The 21,334-nt window shown below is 47.0% G+C and overlaps 4 protein-coding genes across 6 annotated transcripts; 2 read left to right on the top strand and 2 right to left on the bottom strand.

The window, feature by feature from the left end:
* Positions 1 to 8,684: 8,684 nt before the first annotated feature.
* LOC6615103 (N-acetylglucosamine-6-phosphate deacetylase) lies at positions 8,685 to 11,008 on the top strand. 3 transcript variants are annotated; one of them, XM_002039483.2, is made up of 4 exons: positions 8,687 to 9,068; positions 9,773 to 10,041; positions 10,133 to 10,673; positions 10,724 to 11,008. In XM_002039483.2, the coding sequence occupies exons 1-4, from the start codon at positions 8,807 to 8,809 to the stop codon at positions 10,903 to 10,905; spliced, it is 1,254 nt and encodes a 417-aa protein (XP_002039519.2). In that variant the 5' UTR covers positions 8,687 to 8,806; the 3' UTR covers positions 10,906 to 11,008. The 3 variants fall into 3 exon arrangements, with proteins under 3 accessions (XP_032582453.1, XP_002039519.2, XP_032582454.1); XM_032726562.1 differs by lacking the exon at positions 10,724 to 11,008 and having other exon boundaries at positions 8,685 to 9,068; positions 10,141 to 10,505; XM_032726563.1 differs by lacking the exon at positions 8,687 to 9,068 and having other exon boundaries at positions 9,874 to 10,041; positions 10,141 to 10,673.
* Positions 11,009 to 11,102: 94 nt separating this feature from the next.
* LOC6615102 (ras-related protein Rab-10) lies at positions 11,103 to 14,341 on the bottom strand. Its single transcript, XM_002039482.2, has 4 exons — positions 13,937 to 14,341; positions 13,248 to 13,447; positions 13,093 to 13,182; positions 11,103 to 12,635 (listed from the first exon to the last, which is right to left on the bottom strand). The coding sequence occupies exons 1-4, from the start codon at positions 14,061 to 14,063 to the stop codon at positions 12,438 to 12,440; spliced, it is 615 nt and encodes a 204-aa protein (XP_002039518.1). The 5' UTR covers positions 14,064 to 14,341; the 3' UTR covers positions 11,103 to 12,437.
* A 262-nt stretch (positions 14,342 to 14,603) lies between these two features.
* LOC6615101 lies at positions 14,604 to 17,380 on the top strand. Its single transcript, XM_002039481.2, has one exon. It carries the CDS (start codon positions 14,758 to 14,760, stop codon positions 16,840 to 16,842), a length of 2,085 nt encoding a protein of 694 aa, XP_002039517.1. The 5' UTR covers positions 14,604 to 14,757; the 3' UTR covers positions 16,843 to 17,380.
* Positions 17,381 to 17,730: 350 nt separating this feature from the next.
* Positions 17,731 to 20,679, bottom strand: LOC6615100 (protein obstructor-E). Its single transcript, XM_002039480.2, has 5 exons — positions 20,574 to 20,679; positions 20,411 to 20,471; positions 18,482 to 18,697; positions 18,220 to 18,414; positions 17,731 to 18,076 (listed from the first exon to the last, which is right to left on the bottom strand). The coding sequence occupies exons 2-5, from the start codon at positions 20,460 to 20,462 to the stop codon at positions 17,847 to 17,849; spliced, it is 693 nt and encodes a 230-aa protein (XP_002039516.1). The 5' UTR covers positions 20,463 to 20,471; positions 20,574 to 20,679; the 3' UTR covers positions 17,731 to 17,846.
* Positions 20,680 to 21,334: the final 655 nt, after the last annotated feature.

The following is a 21,334-nucleotide window of genomic DNA, read 5'->3' as shown; positions in this document are numbered from 1 at the left end:
AAGCCGATGACGATAACGATGACGTCGAAGGAGTGAGTGAGCGGGCAGGATGTCTTGCATATGCAACTGCGATAAAGAGAGATAGCGAAGGAGAGGTATCAGTGTTGTCAGCTGTTTTAAAGCGGAAACTTTGGTGGAAGTCTAGTGAGTACGATTATTGCTCCCAAAATAGGACAGAATTATGTTTGGTAGCCAAATTTTACCTAACTCAAGGAGCACACGCACTAGTTATTTAAAGAATACGTTTATATGCGTAATTACATAAATACGCATATAGTAAATAATAAGATGAATACGCAACTATTCGTATACGCGATAAGAAAACGTCACATCAATTTTGTAGCATACATTTTGGTGCTTGTGCGTTTTGAGAAAACGACCTCTTTTGCCCAACATTTAACAATTTAAGTTCATGTCTAAACTTAAGTTTCGTTAAATAATACATAAGTGAAATCTATCTGGAAAGTGGGCAGATCAGACAGCTCTGAACGGAATAGACAGACGGGCAGAGAAAACATGCCGCCAGCTGAAATGTAGGCTGAAAATGAAACTGAAACATAACATATTCCTTCGCTGCTCACAACCCCACCACCCAACCAACCTACCACCCACCGCCCACGGGATCCGGCGCCACCAATGGATAACTGTAACTGTAACAAAGACACATGTAAACAATTCCGTTTGTCTTCGACGCTGTTTCTGCCTAGTTTTAATTATACCGAGCAAAAACTTGCCCGCACTTTGCAACACCACTCTAATACACCCAACACCAACAGCCCACAATCCGCCCCCAAACCCCCCCCCCCCCCCCCCCCCCACACACACACACACACACTTCCTCGGCACGAAAGTTTAAAGTGAGCAACGGTAAACGATTTTTAGCTAACCACAATCCCCAATCCACATGGAAATTACTCAGCCTGCAAGCTTCTTTTGCATTTTAACGGAAAATCTTTGAAGAGATTTTGAAGGAAAAGCGGCTAGAAGACCGATTGAGATGCCAAAAATGAAGTAGGGTATATGCGAAAATTATCTATAAGTATAATAAATTACATATATCATGGAATAATTATGTAAATAATGCATTGAGACTTTAATAATATTTATAATAATAATATATAAAAATATAAATATTATTCCTTGATTGCATAGTAGTATAAGTATGAATAACATAAAAACTTTATATTTCATTTATTTATTTATTATCAACTTGTGCTACAATAGATATATACCATAATGTAGTTTAGAAACGAAGTTTAAAGTGATTCACCTATAAAAAAATATTAGGACATATTTTTTAACTATTCGCATACACTGAAACCAACTCAATATTAACATTTCCATGTTGTTTTCGGCAGAATATATGATCTAATGTGATTGTTGTTAACCCCCCAGCTGGTCAAAGTCTTACTAACTCAGTTTGCGTACTAAAGCTAGTCGGACCATTTAAACCAGGAGAATAGAAGCCGATTCCATAATCTTCCCATGTGCATCACTACAATTTGATTTGCTTGTTAATGGGCTGCCATCCTTTTGCGAAAATAGATTAGCCTGCTAGCAGAGCAGCAACTTCCATCCAAACCAGACGAACCATCCGAACCATCCGAACCATCCGAACCGTCACCTTGGTAACCCCAAAGTGGTTTTCAATGGCGAAGGACGACAAAGAAGATTTCAAATAAATTAACAAGTTAATTGAGTTTCGTGTTTAGGCAGCGAGCGAAAGTGATCCCGACCAGACGGGACCCGGGACCCGGGACCCGGGACCCGGAACCCGATACTCCATGCCCCATACCCCAAACCGATTCCCGAATCCCCAGACCGAGCCTTATGGCCAATAGTCGGTGGGTGTCGCCAGGTGACAGCCTCGCCCCCGCAATTGTGGTCGAAATATATTGACACTGCCAGCAGAAAGCCCAAACTTTATTAAGGGGCATCAAAGAAGGTGACAAAGAATGGAATTTATTTGGATATCGACAGAGTAGCTTAAGCTAGGAAGCTGGGAAAACCCTGTCCAGAAACACTTTTGAAAATTCCAGACTCAAGCTCCAAGTTCAGTACGAAGTATTTAGAATTCCATTTGGAAAAGATTCGAAGGAAAAATCGTGATCCTCACGCACTTAACATATGCAAATTTTTAAAAATAAGAACGTTTTGGTTAAGAATCTTTGTTTTCAGCACATTAAGCACTTAATATTTATTTATATGTTGTTAAATATTTGTTATAACTCATTTTTAAGACAATGAGCAAGTTGTAAATAATTAAATGGAAAACTGACTAAGCTATTTATTAATCTAGACAAACACTTTTATTCAAATGTGCCTATATCACCTTATTTAACTTTATTTTTATTATTATTATTTTATTATTACTAAAATAAAGCTATTAACCTTTAAAGTCAGGGGAAATCGATCAGAAATGTTAATTTCAAAAAGAGTGAACAACAATTAAGTTAAACTAAAGTCAACAGAAATCGATGAAATATCATTAAAAAAAAACAGGGGGCTAACGTGTTTACACTTTCAAAAGTAATCGGTGGAAAATGCTTATTATTTCAAAAAAAAAGTGTGAACAAGATGGTGAATTGAGTGATTTTAGTAATTCATATGCCCATCCATCCAGAGGTCGCCTTTCGCTCGGCGGCAGCTGTGTCCTTCTGCCCGTCCTCTGCCGGCGGCGAGTGTCCTTGCTGGTGACGAATGTCCTTGCTGATGGTGCTGGTCGGCGAGTGGGAGTGCGTTGCGGTTTGTCAGGTGCGTTAAACCGTGCGGTTCGCGCTGCGGTCGCCGCCGGTTATTAACAATTAACAATTAATGCTAAATCAATAAGCAAACACAATGGCAGGCATAAAGCGACAATGTCATTTATATGCTAATTAGCTGAGGCCAGGCAGCTCAAGCAGCTCAAGCAGCTCTCCTAACCAAGTTGATTCCGGCCAGGTCGGCGAATTAATTAAACTTTTTCGACCGCCCTCGAAATTGGCGAAAAGCCCGCCGCCGCAGCCCAAAAGCCAAGTGCCGAAAATGCAATCATCCCAGTTCGAGGAGTGGCCCGTCCTGGTTTTTGGGCCCATTTCTGGGCACTCTTCACCTGGCAGTGGGTGCCGCATCCGCATCCGCATCCGCATCCGCATCCTACCGTCCATGTGCAACAAAATCATTTTTCAATTACATTTTCGGGTTTCGTGTGCGGTTCTGGCTTTGGTCCCTTAAAAAGGCGACCATGACCACATGCCAGGTGGGATGGTGGGTGGCTACTTTTGCACCAAAAAGTGGCAGAAGGACAAGTGCCAAGTGGGCGGCATTCGCATTCGCATTCGCGCCCCCGATTGTTGCATATTGAAAATTTGCTGCAAAATTGATTTCACGGCATTTCTGTGGATGCGAAATGCAAAGCATTTTGAATGACCATTGATCACACCGGAGCGGAAATACAGGTGAAGGGGAAAGGGTTGCAATTGCTTTGGCATTTGGAAAACTATACATTCCGTCATCGTTTCACCACTGTCTGATGTTTTATATATGGCTAGCTATACTCTCAAAATGCCACGAAAATGATTAACAAATGTAATTACTGATCCTGATACGTTCAATTGTTTATAATATGAACTCATATGGTGGCTTGTTTGAGTAGAATCCCCTCAAATTAGATTTGTTTTTGGTAGTGACTGTAAACAAGAATCCAAAATCGGGTGTGTTGACTTAATCAGTTTTTGCTCGGAAAACGCATGAATATTGCCAACCACTGGACCGCATCAAATAGCGCGTACAAAGCGCAAAATGCGATCGGATTGTTTCCTCTGCTGCACACTGGCAAAAAATAGTGACTCCGACCAGTATTGCATAACGCACTAAAGTGATCAAACTTGGCAATGATTGCAAGGTGTAGATGTTTGGATTGGCAATCAGTGAAATCGTAAGACAACCTAAAATAAAGTGGATACCCATCTGTTTTGCACTGTGCATTATTATCCATTAGTTTGTGTAATTACTCCTTACATTTACTTTCAACACGTAAACATAATAACTTGATTATTTGATTTAAAAAACACAAGCTTCTAAGCATTTTAAGAGGCTTTGAGAAGGTTTACCACATTCTTCTTCAAGTTGCCCCAAAATGCAAAGTTCATGTTCCTCACATTTGACAAAAGTATCTTTGTATCTTTGGCCCACAACTCGCTACCCAAATCCCAGTGTGCGTGGCCCAAACGCTCGACCAGAAACAGCTGTAAACAGTGCTGATGCAATTGCATTTCCGCCCCCAGACTTCAACACCATCATCGGATTCCCAGGACGGGTTCCCCCCCCACTGCATCCACATCCACACCCACACGCACATCCACGTCCATTGCCGTGGCCATCATCCGTACCGTTTTAATCAATTATAATTGCTACCATTTTTGATTAGTTGGCACCTGCCTCAATCATCTGCAGCGTCCGAAATGGTCGGAATCGTTTTGGTCAACCGTGCACACAGCAACGGATGTTGGTTTTCGTTGGGCCGCTCGGTTCTGAATCGGATTCCATGAAAATCCGTTGCCCGAGCGGCGGGACTGGGTGTCTTGGTGATGATTATGGTGGATGGGTGTCGAATATACCGGCACGGATTTCGGGGGGCGAGGAGGAGCGGCTGGCAAACATTTTACGTAATTGCGCACATATTTAAATTGCGTTCCATATTGCAAAATACATCAAATTATGGCCCAAAGTAAAGTAAATCTGACACACGGACACGGATACGGACACGGACGGACAGGCAAACGGGCGGACAGACAAGCGGACAGAAGGACCGAGGACCTAAGGCCAGTCAATAAGTAAGCCGGAGCATTTATCCGGGCTGCCCGTGTCCGTTTTCCATTCGGTCCTTGGTCTTTGTCTCTCGCTCATGGCAGCACATGCATTTTCCATGAGATTTTTCGGGCGAAATATTCGGCACGGAGCATGCGAGCTGCACTGTAATTTATTTAGATTGTCTTGGCAAATATTTATGCACGTCGTTCCATTGACTTATAAATCAATTGCAGCCACCGGGGGGAGCACCCTCCTCGCTCCATGCAACTGGCCCTAATTAATAAAGACAAATTTCCCGGGAGCGATTTGGTTGCTGGCATTCTGGGAGGGAACTAGCCAACTAGCCAACTAGCCAACTAGCCAACTATTTTGCACAGTTCAAAGGTAATCGCCCGACCTGACTGCCCCATCTGGATTAGTCTTGAAGCGCCGCTCCTCGCATTACGGCAAAGTGTCCTTGAGTTTCAGCCGCCATTCCGACCGCATCCCACATCCTTGGCCATGGCTGGTTAGGTTTGCAACTGATTTGATTCCATCTTGGCCAATTTTCCCAGCTGGGCGTGCTGCCACGCCTACAGCTAAGCGCTCCATGACAAAGAGAACGGCTTAGAAGCACTCCTGCCGCCGCGCGCTCCGCAAAAAGGACTTATTGACACACACAGGCGGGGTCGCAAATCTACGAGATTTCGTCGCACTACGAGATTTAAGAATCGGAAAATTATACTAAATGCTATATTCAAATTTCCTAGCAAATGTTAGTATTTTAGGCATACTTTTGATTAAATGCGTTACTCTTGATTATTAAAAATGCTTAGAACTAAGGTAAAAGATGGTTCATTTATTCAAAAACATAAGCTTAGCTTAATTATACATAAAGCATTTCACTTTACAGTCCCTATTTCATAGCACAATTACCAAAAAAACAGGGAAAATTTCACAAAACTTATCAAATTAGATTTTATTTTACACTTTATAATTGATTTAACAATTATACTTGCATCTTAACATTGCATCGATCAACTAATTCAAATACAATAAATTATTTGATTTCTTTTTAATTTCTTAATCTTATTAATTGCTGTATTTTTGCCAAATGCTATTTCGAGAGTAGCTACTCCATTAGTTATGTTTTCCGTATGTTTGATCGGTGGCTTAGTGTGATGACCTCAGTTGTGGACGATAGTATTGCGGCGTTGTGTGTGTACACAAAAAATATTTCACAGGCAATTTCACAGCCCCCCACACACATGCACACACCCACACACCAACGCACGCCCACACAAGCGTCTTCGCCTTGGTCCTCGTATTGGTCCTGTGGTCCTGCGACATTCACTATTGTGCATACACAAGCTGCAATAAAAAATTCAGCCCACGTCCCGAGCACTTATTGATACGTGAGCATAGAAGACACACAATCCCGCACACACAATGGATAAGCAGCGCATACATATGCAAAAGGTCCTTTTCGCAGTTGAAGGCGCCCAAGGATATCGCCGCAGGCGAACAGAAGAGAACAGGACAAAAGGACAGAGCAGAAGGCGTGCCAGCCACAGGGACAATAAGTGACCATGAAAAATGGACAGGAGTCGCGACATCGATTGCGAAGGCGACTCGATCAATATCGGGCAGATGAATCAATTTGTGGCCGGCGAATCACAGGGTATCCCACCAACTGAGAGTCCGGATAAAAGCAGCAAGGATATCTGCAAATTGTCTTTAAAGTGAAAGTATTCGCTGAATGCTGACTGAATAAATGTGCATGGCAAAAGAAAAGAAACAACTGCGTCTATTTCTCTAGAATCTGTCTGCTTAATCTGAACCTTCTAGCTTTTATAGTTCCTTAGATCTCGACAGATAGACGGACATGGCCAGTTCGACTATTGATCCTGATCACGAATATATATATTTTATATGGTCGGAAACGCTTCCTTCTGCCTGTTACAAACTTTTTAACGAATCAAGTTAAAAATTGTTGCCATAATCTGGCAAATAATGGCATATCTCAGTTAAAGACCTGATCAAAACAAGAAAGAAAACTATAGTCAAGTTCCCCGACTATCAGATACCCGTTACTCAGCTAGTGTGAATGCGAAATTTCTTCATTTTTCAGGAATATCGATAGATACTGGAAAATAAATTTAGCATATCGACAAAAATTTTCAAGCCAAATAAAAAATATCGACAAATTTTTTAAAAGTGTGGGAGTTTGTGGGCGTAGGAGTGGGTGTGCCAACATGGGACAACAAACTTTCGCTGCATTTATGTATGTCTCTGGATATCTCTGGATCTGCATAATTAATCTCGACATTCTAGCTTCTATAGCTTCCGAGATATCGGCGTTCATACGGACGGACAGACAGATCCTGATCAAGAATATATATACTTTGTATAGTCGGAAACGCTGTCTTCCGCCTGTTACATACTTTTCAACGAATCTAGTATACCCTTTTACTCTACAAGTGATGGGTATAATTATAAAAATTTTATTTCGAAACTGTGGGATTGCAAATTTTTTAAGAACATCGCCGAAGTGCATTGTTTAAAGCATACTGTTGTGCAAGCATTCAAGTGATTTCAAATCACTAGAGACTCCCATGGCCATAAAGGGGAAACATGGGGCCAGCACACACAGAGTGGAGCATTTCGGTAAGGCCACTTTGCGACATTTTAATTTAAATGCTAATCAGTTGCCAATAGACAAAAAAGAGCGAACCTATCCCACCTCGAGTGCAGTTCATGTTCCATGAGCCGGCTGCACAATGTGTGCCTGGGTGTGTGCAAAAATTGCAACTCATTTGGAAGTGGGTGGCCCGGCTGGATGGGCTGGATAACCTGGATGGGCACAACAGCAACAGCGCTGCAATTTGTATTTAAAATGTCGGCCATTGTGGATTAGCTGAGACAGAGGAGCACCCAGCTCCCAGCCACCAACATTCAACACCCAGCAGCACGTCAAACACGAGGCACTCGGAGAAAAACATAGTTAATCATATCAAGTAAGTAACTAAAATAAAATGAAGCCGGTTTGGAAAAACGGAAACTGCTTTTGGGAATTTTTAAGTATGTTTATATCTAATAACATTATTTTGGTGCGTATGGTTATATCTTCTTGATTTGCTTTCTTAGGTATTTTATTATATATGAAGTTATAAAGTATTTTACTAGTAAGCAACTTCCACTTTAAATTTAAAAGGAACTTGATAAAGTGTGTGCATTATCGAACAACTTAAAATTCAAAGGAAATTCGATCAGTGAGCTTTCCTTCAATAAAGTGTACATGAACAGAGGAAACGCGTGTTTTTCCCAGTGTTCCCAGTCACCTGAAGCCCCTCTGTTGTCGCTGTTTGGGCGCCGTGTCGTCATTATCATCTGCATTTGCATTTTCGGCCTGCTCACCGACGGCTTGTTGGGTAAATATTGCCATTTTATGCAGCGTCCACGAGATGCCATCGAAGGAGCCGGCACTTTGGCTATAAAAACAAATTGGACGGGGTCGGCGACAACTGGTTAAACAGAAGGATGGCTAAAGGATGTCACCGGAAATTGATTTAATTCGGTGGATTCCAATTTGAATCTAGTCGATAACGATTGGCACAAATCGAATGCCCTCGACCAGAAGCTGATTGCTGCAGCACGTCAGTGCTGCCGCTTAATTAGCTAGAGAATAGCTATTCTCCTACTACAAATGCTATATATGTTGCTGTGTTATTTAAATCAACAATCATCCTATATGTGATGCATAAAAGTGATATTGCACGCAAATTGGCAGTTAGTTTTTCAGACAATCATGTTTAACAACTATTGGCGCTACGTAATGATGTAGCGAAGCAAATAGCCAAAAGGGCTATAAAATAGCTTATTTGACAGCACAACATCGGATTGTTGTTGAGTTCGTTTTTGTTTTTGTTTTTCGTTTTCGTTTCAGTTCAGTTTACGCTCCCCTGTTTATTTGCGAACCATCGCTCATTCCGCCCGCATCGCCAGCCCCGCCCTCTGCGCTCCGCAGCCCCCACCAATGGACGTCCGGATGAAGTGCAGCAGCGAGGAGCCAGTGTCTCCGGAGCAGATGATCCCGGCGAGCAGCCAGCGCCTGCTGCAGTTCACCAACTGCCGCCTGGTACGCGACCACCGGATCATCCACGAGGATCTGTGGGTTCGCGACGGTCGGATCGTGAACCCGGAGCCTGTGTTCTTCGACGAGCGGGCCAAGGCCCATTGTCGCATCGACTGCGGAGGCGCCATCATCGCGCCCGGCTACATCGACCTCCAGATCAATGGTGAGCCCTGAGAAGCGCGCGCGACCCCATCTCCCCGATGCACTGAGAAGAACGTATGACATCATGTCTCTAGGTTCTCAAGTGAAAGAACCCATATGGAATCCACTTTGTGTGCAGTAGATAAAGATAATTTAGGTTTAGGATCTACACATTTCGTTTTGGGGCTCTGCAGATTGCAGAAATCACATTCCTTAGCTATGATTTCCAAAGATAACAACTTAATCGTTTTAGATAAAAATCTCTGTCAAATTTATAGTTCCACGATCAAAAATTGAAACTTGTAAAAGAAAGAGCAGCTAGCTGTGGTCGTTGAACCCGGTCCCACTTCCACATTCATCATGTTTCCCATTAGAATAACATGTTGCTGCGCTCAATTCCGCGCCACTCGGCCTGGAATCCCACTAATTGGCACCGCGCTCCAATCAGCCGCCAAGGTCATCCGTTCTGTTTACCCGTTGACAAACGGCAAGCCGCAATATGGAGCACTCGTAATCGGAGCGAGTTAATCTTATCGTGACTTCGCAGGCCCCAAGCTGCTGAGCTCGACCGCAAGTGGACTACAGTGGGCACTTGCAGCGAAGGTTCGCTGTGGTCAAACTGAGTCGCGATAAGCGACCTACCTCCTTGTCTTCGGGAGACAAAGGCTGTCAGGAACATAATCCAATCTAAGATGGCTGATTAACCCGAGTGCACATTCTCCACAGGTGGCTATGGCGTGGACTTCTCCTACGACACGGAGACCATCGAGGAGGGCGTGGCCACGGTGGCACGCGGCCTGGTCAAGAGCGGGGTCACCTCCTTCTGTCCCACGCTGGTGACCTCGCCCAGCGACAGCTACCACACCATCCTGCCGCGCATTCCCGCTGAGGTTCCCAAGGGCGCCGGCATACTGGGCATCCATGCGGAGGGTCCGTTTATCAATCCGCAGAAGAAGGGCGCGCATCCGGAGCACTGCATACAGACTATTGATAAGGTGGGAGACCAGTTCTCATTGCTGATATCCTGATATCCAACATCTGCAGCGAGATCATTCAAATGTTACCTTTCGTTTGCCTCGCTTGAAGGGACTCAGCACGCTGAAGGAGACGTACGGCTCGCTGGAACGCATCAAGATCATCACCCTGGCGCCGGAGAAGGTCACCGATCCGGAGGTGATTGGCCAGCTGGTGGAGCGAGGCATCACCGTGGCCCTGGGCCACTCGATGGCCTCGCTGAGCGATGGAGAGAGGGCCGTGCAGCAGGGCGCCACGCTGATCACGCACCTGTTCAACGCCATGCTGCCGTTCCACCACCGCGATCCCGGCCTGGTGGGACTGCTGGCCTCGGACGCAGTGCCGCACGGTAGGACCGTGTACTTCGGCATCATCTCGGACGGTGTGCACACGCACCCGGCGGCACTGAGGATCGCCTACCGCACTCATGCGCAGGGCCTGATCCTGGTGACGGACGCCATATCGGCGCTGGGCCTCGAGGAGGGTGTCCACCACATCGGACAGCTGCCGCTGCAGGTTAAGCAGGGCAAGGCGTTCATCGCAGGCACAGAAACGCTGTGCGGCAGCATCGCCCCGATGGACGAGTGCGTGCGGATCTTCCAGAAGGCGACCGGTGAGTGCCAGATCCCCGCTAGAATTCGCATTAAGTACTCCGTTTTGCAGACTGCTCCGTGGTCTATGCCATCGAGGCGGCCACCTTGCATCCAGCACAGTGCCTGAAGATCGAGAAGCAGAAGGGCACCCTGGACTTTGGCTCGGACGCGGACTTCGTTCTCCTGGACGACCAGCTCCGGGTGCTATCCACCTGGATCGCGGGCGTGTGTGTTCATAGGACTGTCAAGTAGCGCATCGAATGCGCGACTGTTGCAATTGTTTTTATTTACCTGATGCAGGATGTATTCTACACCGAAGATTCTCCAAATAAATTGTTAAACTTATACATTCCAATTGAAGGAGCTTCGGATTTCTGTTGCGGGATGCCCAGTGAGTGCAGCCAAGGATCAAGGATGATACTTTGCCATTCGAAATAACGAGCCACTGGTTTATATGACATGGTTTAGGTTGTTCTTTATATTTTAATCGGTAAATCATTTGGTGTGGACAACTAAACTAAATCCATATACAGTTACAAATAATAGGTTTACACGACAAAAAAAAATGTAGAATAAAATTACAAGGAGACGGGAGGCGAGCGCTAGGTGGTGCGTTCGGTTTGTGGCGCTCCTCCCTTGCGGATGCGTATGCGAATGCTACAGTGATGGCGTGCACCGTCCTTACATACAAGCATGGAGATATACACGCGCGCACACCCACGCCCCCTTAAGTGTACAGATACATGTATATATATATATATATAAATTGGGTGTGCGGGCGCGAATGCACATAAAAACGATGCGATATAGTAGTTTCATATATATATATATATAGATATATATATATATATATATATATATATGCATAGGCAATTATCAGAAAACGATTTCGGAACACCTCGATCTCGAAACTCCCTATGGAACTGCAACTCTGGCCGAGGATCTGGCTTGATAGCTTGAGTGGCCAGGGCGCAGAGCAGGGCGTCCAGAACCCCCGCCCGCCCCATCGAACTCCTCCATCCTGGCTTGGCTTGGCGTCGACATAGAAAGCGAAAGCAAGCTAGGTATGTTTAGGCTATATACTATCCGATGTATTATATGTATAGGTGTTATTTATATCTAGGCTGAAACGCAAAACAAAAACGAAACACTAAGTGGGGCGCCTGGGGAGTGCGAGTGGTGGCGAACGAGCGAGCGAACGAATGACTGAGTACGGGAATCGTAAGACTATATGTGTATCAAAAGTACGTTACAAAAGTTGCTTATGTCTGCGTCTGCGTCTGCGACTTCGCTATCAGTATCGTTTCGTGTGGCTGGACAGTGGCTGGAGCTGATCCTCGTTGTCCGATCCACGATATGCCGATCCTTGCGTCCAAGTTGTTAGCTAACGTGGCCCATGCCCCGCCTGACCATTGCCCGACCACCATCCATCGTTCGGAGTTTTGTAAAGTTGCTTCCAAATGTTCGTATTACAATATCTGTTGCTTGTTGTTAAACTTTAGGTAGGTTGTTTCTGTTGCTTGTTCCATTTGCGTGTCCTCGTAATAAGTAAGTTTCCTACGTGCGAATGACCCCGGCTCTATTGCTTTGTTATCCTTCGTCCGTGCGGAGCGGTTTCAGAAACCGATCCCCACTGCTTTCGGTTCGATTCGTTTCGTTCCATTCCAATCCAATCTAGTCCAGTTCAATCCAATCCAATCCCATCCGTCCTTCGCCGCCTTCCCCACGCACAGCTGAGCACAAACTGGGCCAAACCACGCCCCGTTCGCCTGGAACGCCGCTTTTTACGCGCAGCACTTGCTGTAGCCCGGCGCCTTCTCCTGGTTCCGGCGATCGATGATCACGCGCTCCTGGTTCTCCGCCGACTCGCGTCCCGATGTCTTGTCCAGAATGGCCTCGGCCAGCTCGCAGAAGGCCCGCTCGATGTTTATGTTCGACTTGGCGGATGTTTCCATAAACCGAATGCCATGTTCACGGGCAATCTGAAAAACGTGGGCAGAGATGGGAAAGGGGAGCAAGTTATTGGCTTTGTAAACAAATTGATCAAACAGACGTGGAGCGTGTGCGATCATTGAGTAACAATCATAATAAATAACCAGAATAGTTCTAACATAAGTTGTATGCCTCCGGAAATTTTCCCTTGCTTTCATTACCACGGACATGCTATAGCACCTAAATAGTTTCGTCTTGAATGTGAGATATATTCGCTGTGTTCCAATTCAAAACGATAAGTGTTTTTAACAATTCAAGCAATTGAAAACTATTAAGAGACATGGAATTCGCTTGCAACAAACAGGTGGCTTTGAAACCTAAACAGACTAATAATATATGTATGATCGACTTCCGAACTCAACTCATATGGCCTAACTACGACTATATTTGCTAATCTCTGGCACTGATTGCTGTTGTGGGGGGACTCCATGGATGTCGGATGCTCACCGCTTCGCCGCGCTCCTTGTTGACCACCCGCTTGTCCGTCATGTCGCACTTGTTGCCCAGGATCATCTTCTCCACATCCTCGTTGGCGTGCTAAATGATGAAACAAGATTTCAGACTTTAGAAGAAGGTCATTACTCGCAGGGGGGCACACCTACCTCGTCTATATTCCGTAACCATTTGACTATGTTCTCGAAACTCTTCTCGTTCGTTATGTCATAGACCAGCATTATGCCCATGGCGCCTCGATAGTACGAGGTGGTTATCGTGTGGAACCGCTCCTGGCCGGCGGTGTCCCATATTTGCAGCTTGATCTTCTTGCCGCGCAGCTCGACTGTTTTGATTTTGAAGTCGATGCCTGGGAAAAACGGTTGAACGAGAAAGCAAATGTAGCGCGGAAAAACAAACGCAATTGGAGCCGAATGACGTCACGGCGGTGTTATCGATTACATTGGAATGGGAATTGAACAAAATAAAGCAGTTCGACAGTGATATCACGATGATTCATTACATTAGACGTACATATATGGAGCATTCATTCGAACCAAATGATCGCACGTCTGTGTTACGTGTTGCGAACATGCAGTAGCTTAGTACGAAAAGTTCAAGTTCAGGGAGTTACATAGCCCACATAAATTGCATATTTTGCTCACTTCTCCTCCGCTCTCCACTCCGCAGGCGATCGAGTCAAGCAGTGCATACGCCAGTCGATAAGGCAGTGCCACGCCCAGTCACACACCCACACACACGTATATATATCCTGGCTGTGCAGCTGACATGTGCGCGTGTGTGTGTGTGTGGTGCGGGTGGACAGATGCAAGTATGTGCGTACGGTCCCGTTACTCACCTATGGTCGATATGAACGTGGACGTGAATGCATCATCCGAGAACCGGAACAATATGCACGTCTTGCCCACTCCTGAATCGCCGATCAGCAACAGTTTAAAGAGCAAATCGTAGGTTTTCTTTGCCATTTCCAAAACGCAACGGAACGCTCGCAGAACAAAGCACAAACACACGCGACACTCTCACACGCACGCACACACACACACAAACGCACGGGCGCAGGTGAGAAGCGATATTATTATTATTATTGAAGCGCCCGCCCTTTTTCGCGCTTTCTCTCGGTTATGGCCGCTTAAGCAATGATCCTGAATCTCGAGCTAGCTCTTTTTACTCCGCGTGGTTTAAATGCGCCGAATTAATTAATATTTTCGCTTGAAATTGTTGCTATTAGAACTAGAGCTGGAACATGAATCGATATCTGTTCGATACCATTCATGCTCTCAAAAGTGTGGCAACTTCGATGGTTTTATTACAACTATCGTCTGTTATGGAGTCACAGTTTTTAAATAACAGCTAAATAACTAATTAAAGTTTTGAGATGTATAGCTTACTCTTGATATTACCTTAAATGTATTATTTATTTAAGTATTTTAGCCAGTAAACTTATAACATGACTTTTAATTATTACGCCATTGGGCAGCTCTCTGCTATCGATACGACGGCCAATCGATAGGTAACAACTATCAATTATCGCTATCGTAAAAAAATAACAATTTCGCAAAATCCCAAACCAATTCGCAAAAAGGTGGATTATTCACACAAATCAGAGCGAACAACGTTTGGATTACAGTGTGCCCAATCCCAGCAAATCCACCGCAGGCAATGGACATCGACTGGCAAAACGGCCTCACCGAGCTGAAGGATCGGGGCCAGTACCTGCTGCACTCGGAGAAGTGGGCCGACTGCCGCTTTCTGGTGGGTTCCTCGCCCACCCAGCGGCTCATTGCCGGCCACAAGCTGCTGCTAGCCATGGCTTCGCCGGTGTTCGAGCGGATGTTCTACGGCAACCTGCCCGATAAGACGGACCCCATAGTCATTCCGGACGTGCAGCCGGAGGCGTTCGAGGCGATGCTGGAGTACATCTACACGGACCGCATCACCATTGGGTCCTTCGACAAGGCTTGCGAGCTGTGCTACGTGGCCAAGAAGTACATGCTGCCCCACGTGGTCACGCGCTGCACCCACTTCCTTTGGGCTGATCTTAGTCCGAAAAACGCGTGCCGGGCGTACGAGTTCGCCAAGCTGTTCGATGAGCCGCGCCTCATGCAGAGCAGCATGGATCTGATCGCGGCCAACACGCGCGAGGTGCTTTCCGATCCCAGCTTCCTGGACATCGAGGTCTCCACCCTGATGGCCATTCTTGACCAGAATCGCCTGAACATCGACTCCGAGCTGGATTTGTTCAACTGCCTGCTGAAATTTGCCAGTGAGCGGGGCATCCTGAACGAGTCCGGCCAGGAAGAGGCTGCCGGCGGAGGTCAGGTGCTGACCAAGGAATCGCCCGACAATGCTGCCGGCCATGTGCTGGTCGAAGAGATCAAGATGGAGCCCGATGTGGCGGCCATGGTGCAGCACATGCACCAGGACGACGAGGCTGACAGCTTCGAAACGGACGCTGGGATGGCTTCTACTTCCTCTGCGGCTGCCGTGGCTGCAGCTGCGCCCACGGCTGCCTCCCCGCCGCTGGACGTGGCTTCCGCTTCCGACGACCTGGTAATCATCGACAGCGACGCTTCGGCCGATGCCGCCGCCAACATGATTAACATCATGGACGCCCAGCGCACCATTCTCGATGGCGCCATGCTCAGGCAGGCGGTCAAAAAGATTCGCTTTCTCACCATGACGCCGCAGCAGTTCGCCGAGGGACCGGCCCGTTCCAAGCTGCTGCAGCAGCACGAGGCCCTCTCCATCCTGATTAAGATCTCCAGTCCCTCGCTCAACGATTGTCACATGCCCGAAGGCTTCTGCGTGTCGCGGAGCACGCGCAACTTCTACGAGTCGGGCCACCGACACGCCCAGCGAGAATTGTCGTCCTCGTATCGCACTGGAGCCGCTCCCTCGGGCGTCTGTTTCCCGGGACCGGGTCCGGCAGTCCGCAGTGGAGGCCCCTCCGGCGGCGGTATGATGATGGGCAATGCGCCCCGTTTCGGATCCGTGGGCACGGGATTCAGCTTCGCAGGCGAGGAATTGGTCATGCGCCCGCCGGAACCAGTGGGCGTTCCACCAGATGCCGCACCGGCGCCAGCACCACTGCGCTGCTTTGGCGAGGGCTACGAAAGCGGAGCGCCAGTCCCAGCGCCCGCCAATGATGATGATGGCGGCGATCGGGGCGCACCGGCGCCCACTGGCGGCGCTGCAGCTGGGGGAGCTGGATCCGCAGCTGGAAACTCGCACAACGACATGGTGCGCGCGTACTGTATGCGCTCCCTTACCCGCCAATTTGACTTCCGCAACACCAGCGTCACGGATGCGGGCGTGACGTTCCAGGTGGACACCAACATCTGGATCCTGGGCGTCCAAGTGCCCACGCGCGTGCTGTGCGGCGAGCTGATGACTTCTGCCGGCTTTACGGAGCGGTACACCGAGGTGCTGTACGCCCACATCCAGGACATGCACGGCTCTCGCATCACATACACGCACTGCACGGCACGCGTGCGCTACGACTCGCTGCTGGACATCACGTTCGATCGACCGGTGTACATATACCGAAACCAGATCTACAAGATCTACGTGGTGTTCAACAAGACCGGCTGGTATCCCATGTACTCCTGTGTGCCCGATGCCAACTGCAATCGCGTGAAGTTCATGTTCAACGTGGGCAACCCCACGGAATCGGTTCGCGACGGTCTGATCTACGCAATCATCTTCTCCACGCCGCAGGACCACGGCCGTCACTTGGTCGACTGAATCCGGAGCAATATGAGTTCGTTAGTTTAGCTCCTTCCTTGTATTTCCGATGTGATAGTCTTTGGTTGGCGTCCTTGGCCATGAAAATTATTCGATCTGTTCGCTAATTTCTTCCCTTCTCAAATTTACCAGATGGGAACCAATTGTGCATAGTTTTTACATCACTTACCATGTGTATGGATTGTTTGTGTTCCTTATCTGTTTAGGATCGCCTAGCACATCAGTTTTCTGGTCAGCGATGGCTAAGGCAACTGCAATTGTTGCATTATGTGTGTGCACGTTTATTGCCAAGTTCGATTTGTTCTAAAACGCTTTAGCCAATTATGCATTTTTTGTTTTTTGCGTGCTTGATTTTAGCCGCCAAATGATAAAGATTTTCCGAACGTCCCTCTCAACGAACACCACTTAAATGTTTTTCTTCCAAACGTAATATTTTTGAGCTTAAGTTTTGTAAGCAACAAGCAAATATTTTAAGATTTACACAAGACTAAATTGGTATATTTCAATTTAATAAAACATATTCAATATATTTCCTAATGCCGTCGCGTGTGTCCTTCTTCATTTTAAAGTTCTGGGGTTTAAGAACCCTCCAAACCGAATCCCCACCAAGAATGGCTAATGTACAATAAATAAAATTAACTTTATTGCGATTCATATACAAAAGAGACCAAACAACAAAACAAGTTAATAATACGGAAAGAAGAGCAGGATACAGACGGTTTGGTTAGAAAGCGAGAAGGTTAACAAGCTACTGGGCTAGGACGTTTTTTACAGTGCAGCGAAGGTGCGGAGACGGAGGGACGAAAGTAGTTGGTTAGTCGGAGCCTACAGTGCGCACTCGAAGCAGCGAACCAGCGAAAACCCAGGGGGGCTGCAAAACAACATAACTCCAAGTTTGCAAGTACACATGTATGTACATATCTCCTTTAATTCGAACGTTCACATTATCGAGTTTGCACTGCAGTTTGTTTGTTCGTGGGCGTGTACGGATCGCTCGGCGATCCCTACTTGCCGTAGTTGGCACAGCTGCCGCTGGCGTACTCCGGCTCCTCGCAGGTCAGCGTGTGCTCGTCGAAGACCTTGTCCTCGCCGCAGCTGATCAGGCGCGGATGGCCCTCCACGCAGGTGATCAGGCGGTGGCAGTCGCCGGCGACGGGGAAGCGGGGGAAGGGCCAGAAGCGGGCGGCCACCGAGTTGGGGTCCACCTTGGTGGGGCACTTGAAGCCAACGACCGCTGCAATGGTTGGAGTTATATAAAATATCTACGTGAATACATCTAAATAGTCGGGAAATAAAAGGGGAAATGGGAAATAGAATGGAGCACCGAATGGAAATCGCTTGGAAGTCTAGGTAGTTAGCTTTCGCTTCAGATCTCACCCTCGGGATTGCAGTGCTCCAGCAGCTGATCCGGCCAGTTGCAGCCGTGGATCCTCTCGTCGTAGGCCAGCCCGGCGTCGCAGTCCTGCTCGTGGGGCTCACCGTGGGCGCACTTGATGTAGGTGGTGGAGCAGTCCTTGGAGACCGCGTACAGACCGAACTGGTACTCGCAGGCCGACGTGGAAATGGGAGTGGCTAGCGGGCGAGACAGAATAACCGCTTTAGTTGGGGAATCCGGCTCGTTGGACCAGCTGCTACTCACGATCCCACTGGCGGCCCTTGCAGTCCACCGCCCAGTTGTAGTTGCAGTGGTTGTGCACCGCGCCCTTGCCGTCGAAGAGCAGTCCGTTCTCGCAGGTCTCCAGGGTTAGGGTGCCGTTGGTGCAGAGGAAGAACTGGTCGCAGTTCTCCGTGTGGGCGTACGCCTGCACGCCGTACTTCTCGGGGCACTCCGGGGATCCCACGGCCAGGGCATGTCCTGCAAATCGGACAGATGGCAATTGATAGTGGGGGTCAAAGAACTATTTTGTTATGTTTGTAATCTAGGAAGGTAATATGTACTATACAACAAACTCACTAAATGCTTCACCTATTTCCCTATCCTAGAATTCATCAAATTACATTATCTTGTTTTTTTCAGTGTAGAAGTGCTATAGGCATATGCAAACGGAGCGATCGAACCGATCGATTGTTTGAATCAGTGTGTTGACCACTGTTCCCACCATTGTCAAACCCGAATCGCGCTGGCGTCCACTTCCTTCCTGTCCGCCAGTCGGTCTCCTCCTCCTCCCCCATCTCCTCCTCCACCGCCTCCGCCTTTCCACCTGCCCAACTGGTTTTGTTGCAAGTGCAAGTGACGCCACAATCGCGACCACGACACTTTCGCGCATCTTCGCACCGCGTCTAGCGATTCGAATCGCTTCGGAAATGGAAATGGAGTTGTGGAGATGGAGCTTGGGAGCTGGTGTGATGTAAGCCGTAAGATCGGGCAACAGGTTGATGGTTGACTGTTGACTGTTGACTGTCGGTGGCTAATGGGTAATGGTTAATGGCTAGTGGCTGCCTTTTCTCGAAGTCGCCAACCGAAAACCAAAGGCAAACACGCAGCTAAATTTAAATCTATGAGGATTTCCGGTATTTAAGTCAATGAGTTATGGACTAAATGTCATCGCTGCCTGATTCTTTTGTTCCTTATCGCAGAGGTTCAACTTGGTCCAATCTGATATCAGCTTGCCTTGGAAACTTTAAGTACTCCATTGAGCACAATGACCACCATGCTGTTCAACTAGTAGAGATTTGTAGGACCATGGAAGGTACTGCTTAGGATCATGGTGGTGAAGGAAGGCATGGTGGTTGTTGGGACACAAGCGACATTGATGGCTTTTCGAAAAGGCCAAAGCGGTTGGCGATTAATTAGCTATATCTGTGGCGATAATCCGATGCGATCCGATGTGATCTATGCACCTACCTTTCTCATGGGCCGGTTGGAAACTGGTTGCCTTGGTTAACCCAGAACTAGATCGTATAATGCGAACGATATCGTACCTAATTGTTGTCAACTGGTTTGACGGGCCCAAGTTCTACTTTTGTCGGGGTTTGGCATTTGTTTTACTTAGTTCATTAGCTTGCCGGATCGACTGGCCGATTTAAGATGGCTTACGTCTGCAGTCTATATGATATTATATGATATGATACACATGTGCATAGATATATGTTCAGCGCCCAGATCTCTGGCAGTGAGTCAGTGGTGGAAACAAAAGCAAAAGTGATCGGCCGCCTGATCTGCATGCCAAATCAGCTATGGTTATATGGCTATAGGGTGCGGGTAGTATATAGATAGATCGGCGGGCACCACCACGCCTAAGTGGAGCAGCAGCCTTCGGCTCGAGAAACCAGTAATTAAAATACATTAAGACTGGAGCTCGATTCGATTCGTTTCGATTCTAGAGGCGAGAACAAAAGAGCAGACCGTTAGATTCGAAGGGGCACTGCGATATAGACGTTCGTCCATAAATTATATATATCGCATTTGGACACTCCACGCGATTGCAGTGGAATTTTTGAAAGTAAAAGCTCCGTTTTCGAGGCGCAAACACGCGAGTAATTGAAAGGTTGTGCTAATTGTGAGCCAATCGTTTGAGGGGATCGCTCTGCCCAAGGCCCTGGAGCTATAATATAGTTGGACACTTACCACAGGCGATCCAGGCCAGGATCAGGACGCTGCACACTTGGAATCGCTGCATGTTCGCTGCCTGGCATTTAGAAACACATGCAAATATGTTACAAACAAATTATTAAGGCGGAAATGCATGGGGTGTTAAGTGGAAAAGCACAAGCAAAGCACACACACGCACCGTAAAAAAATATATATTCAAATGCGCGCAAAAAGTGGAATGGAGAAACTTGAAACTTCCGCTCCAAGATTGTACGTTTTAACGGTTACGCGTTCCAAACTCAACTGAAAAGATTTGTACCGCGCTCCAAGAAGAAGAAGAAGAAGCGGCCGAGCTGCGACTGCGCAGCGTTGACTCGCCAGCAAAGCCAAAAAGTCAAAAATCAAACAAAACACAAAAAAACATGAAAAAGGCAAAAATACAGTAGTAACCGAACAAAAGCGAAACCAAACCGAATCGAAAACAAAAAACCCCACAAACGACACCACAGTTTTGCAAAACTTAAGTTTTTCACTTCTTTTTTTTCGATCCCGCTTTGCCTTTGATTTTTTTTGGGGGCGGCAAAGGTGGGCGGTGGGCGGTGGGCGGTGCTGTCTGTTGTGACAGCTGCCATTGTTGTTGCATTGTTGCATTGTTGCTGGCTGGTGTTTAATGCAAAACGGGATTTGGGACTGCCAGTGCTGCCAATCCATCCAGTTTCCAGCCAGTGGAAATAGCCCCACAATAGCCGCAATTTGAGAAATATATATTTGATCTGAGGGCTTTTCGTTTGCTTTTCCCAATACCAAGCCATATACCAAATTTTATATCGATCGAATCCGTCTTACCAACTTGAGAGCCTATAAAAGCCGCAATTTAAGGGATTTATTTTCGATATGAGGACTTACAACTTGGTTTTCGAAATACAAAACCACATACCAAGTTTCATATCAATCGTATTC

Source organism: Drosophila sechellia, chromosome X (assembly GCF_004382195.2).
Source record: "Drosophila sechellia strain sech25 chromosome X, ASM438219v1, whole genome shotgun sequence".
Taxonomy (NCBI): Eukaryota; Metazoa; Arthropoda; class Insecta; order Diptera; family Drosophilidae; genus Drosophila; species Drosophila sechellia.
This window is presented reverse-complemented; position numbering and strand designations above follow the sequence as displayed.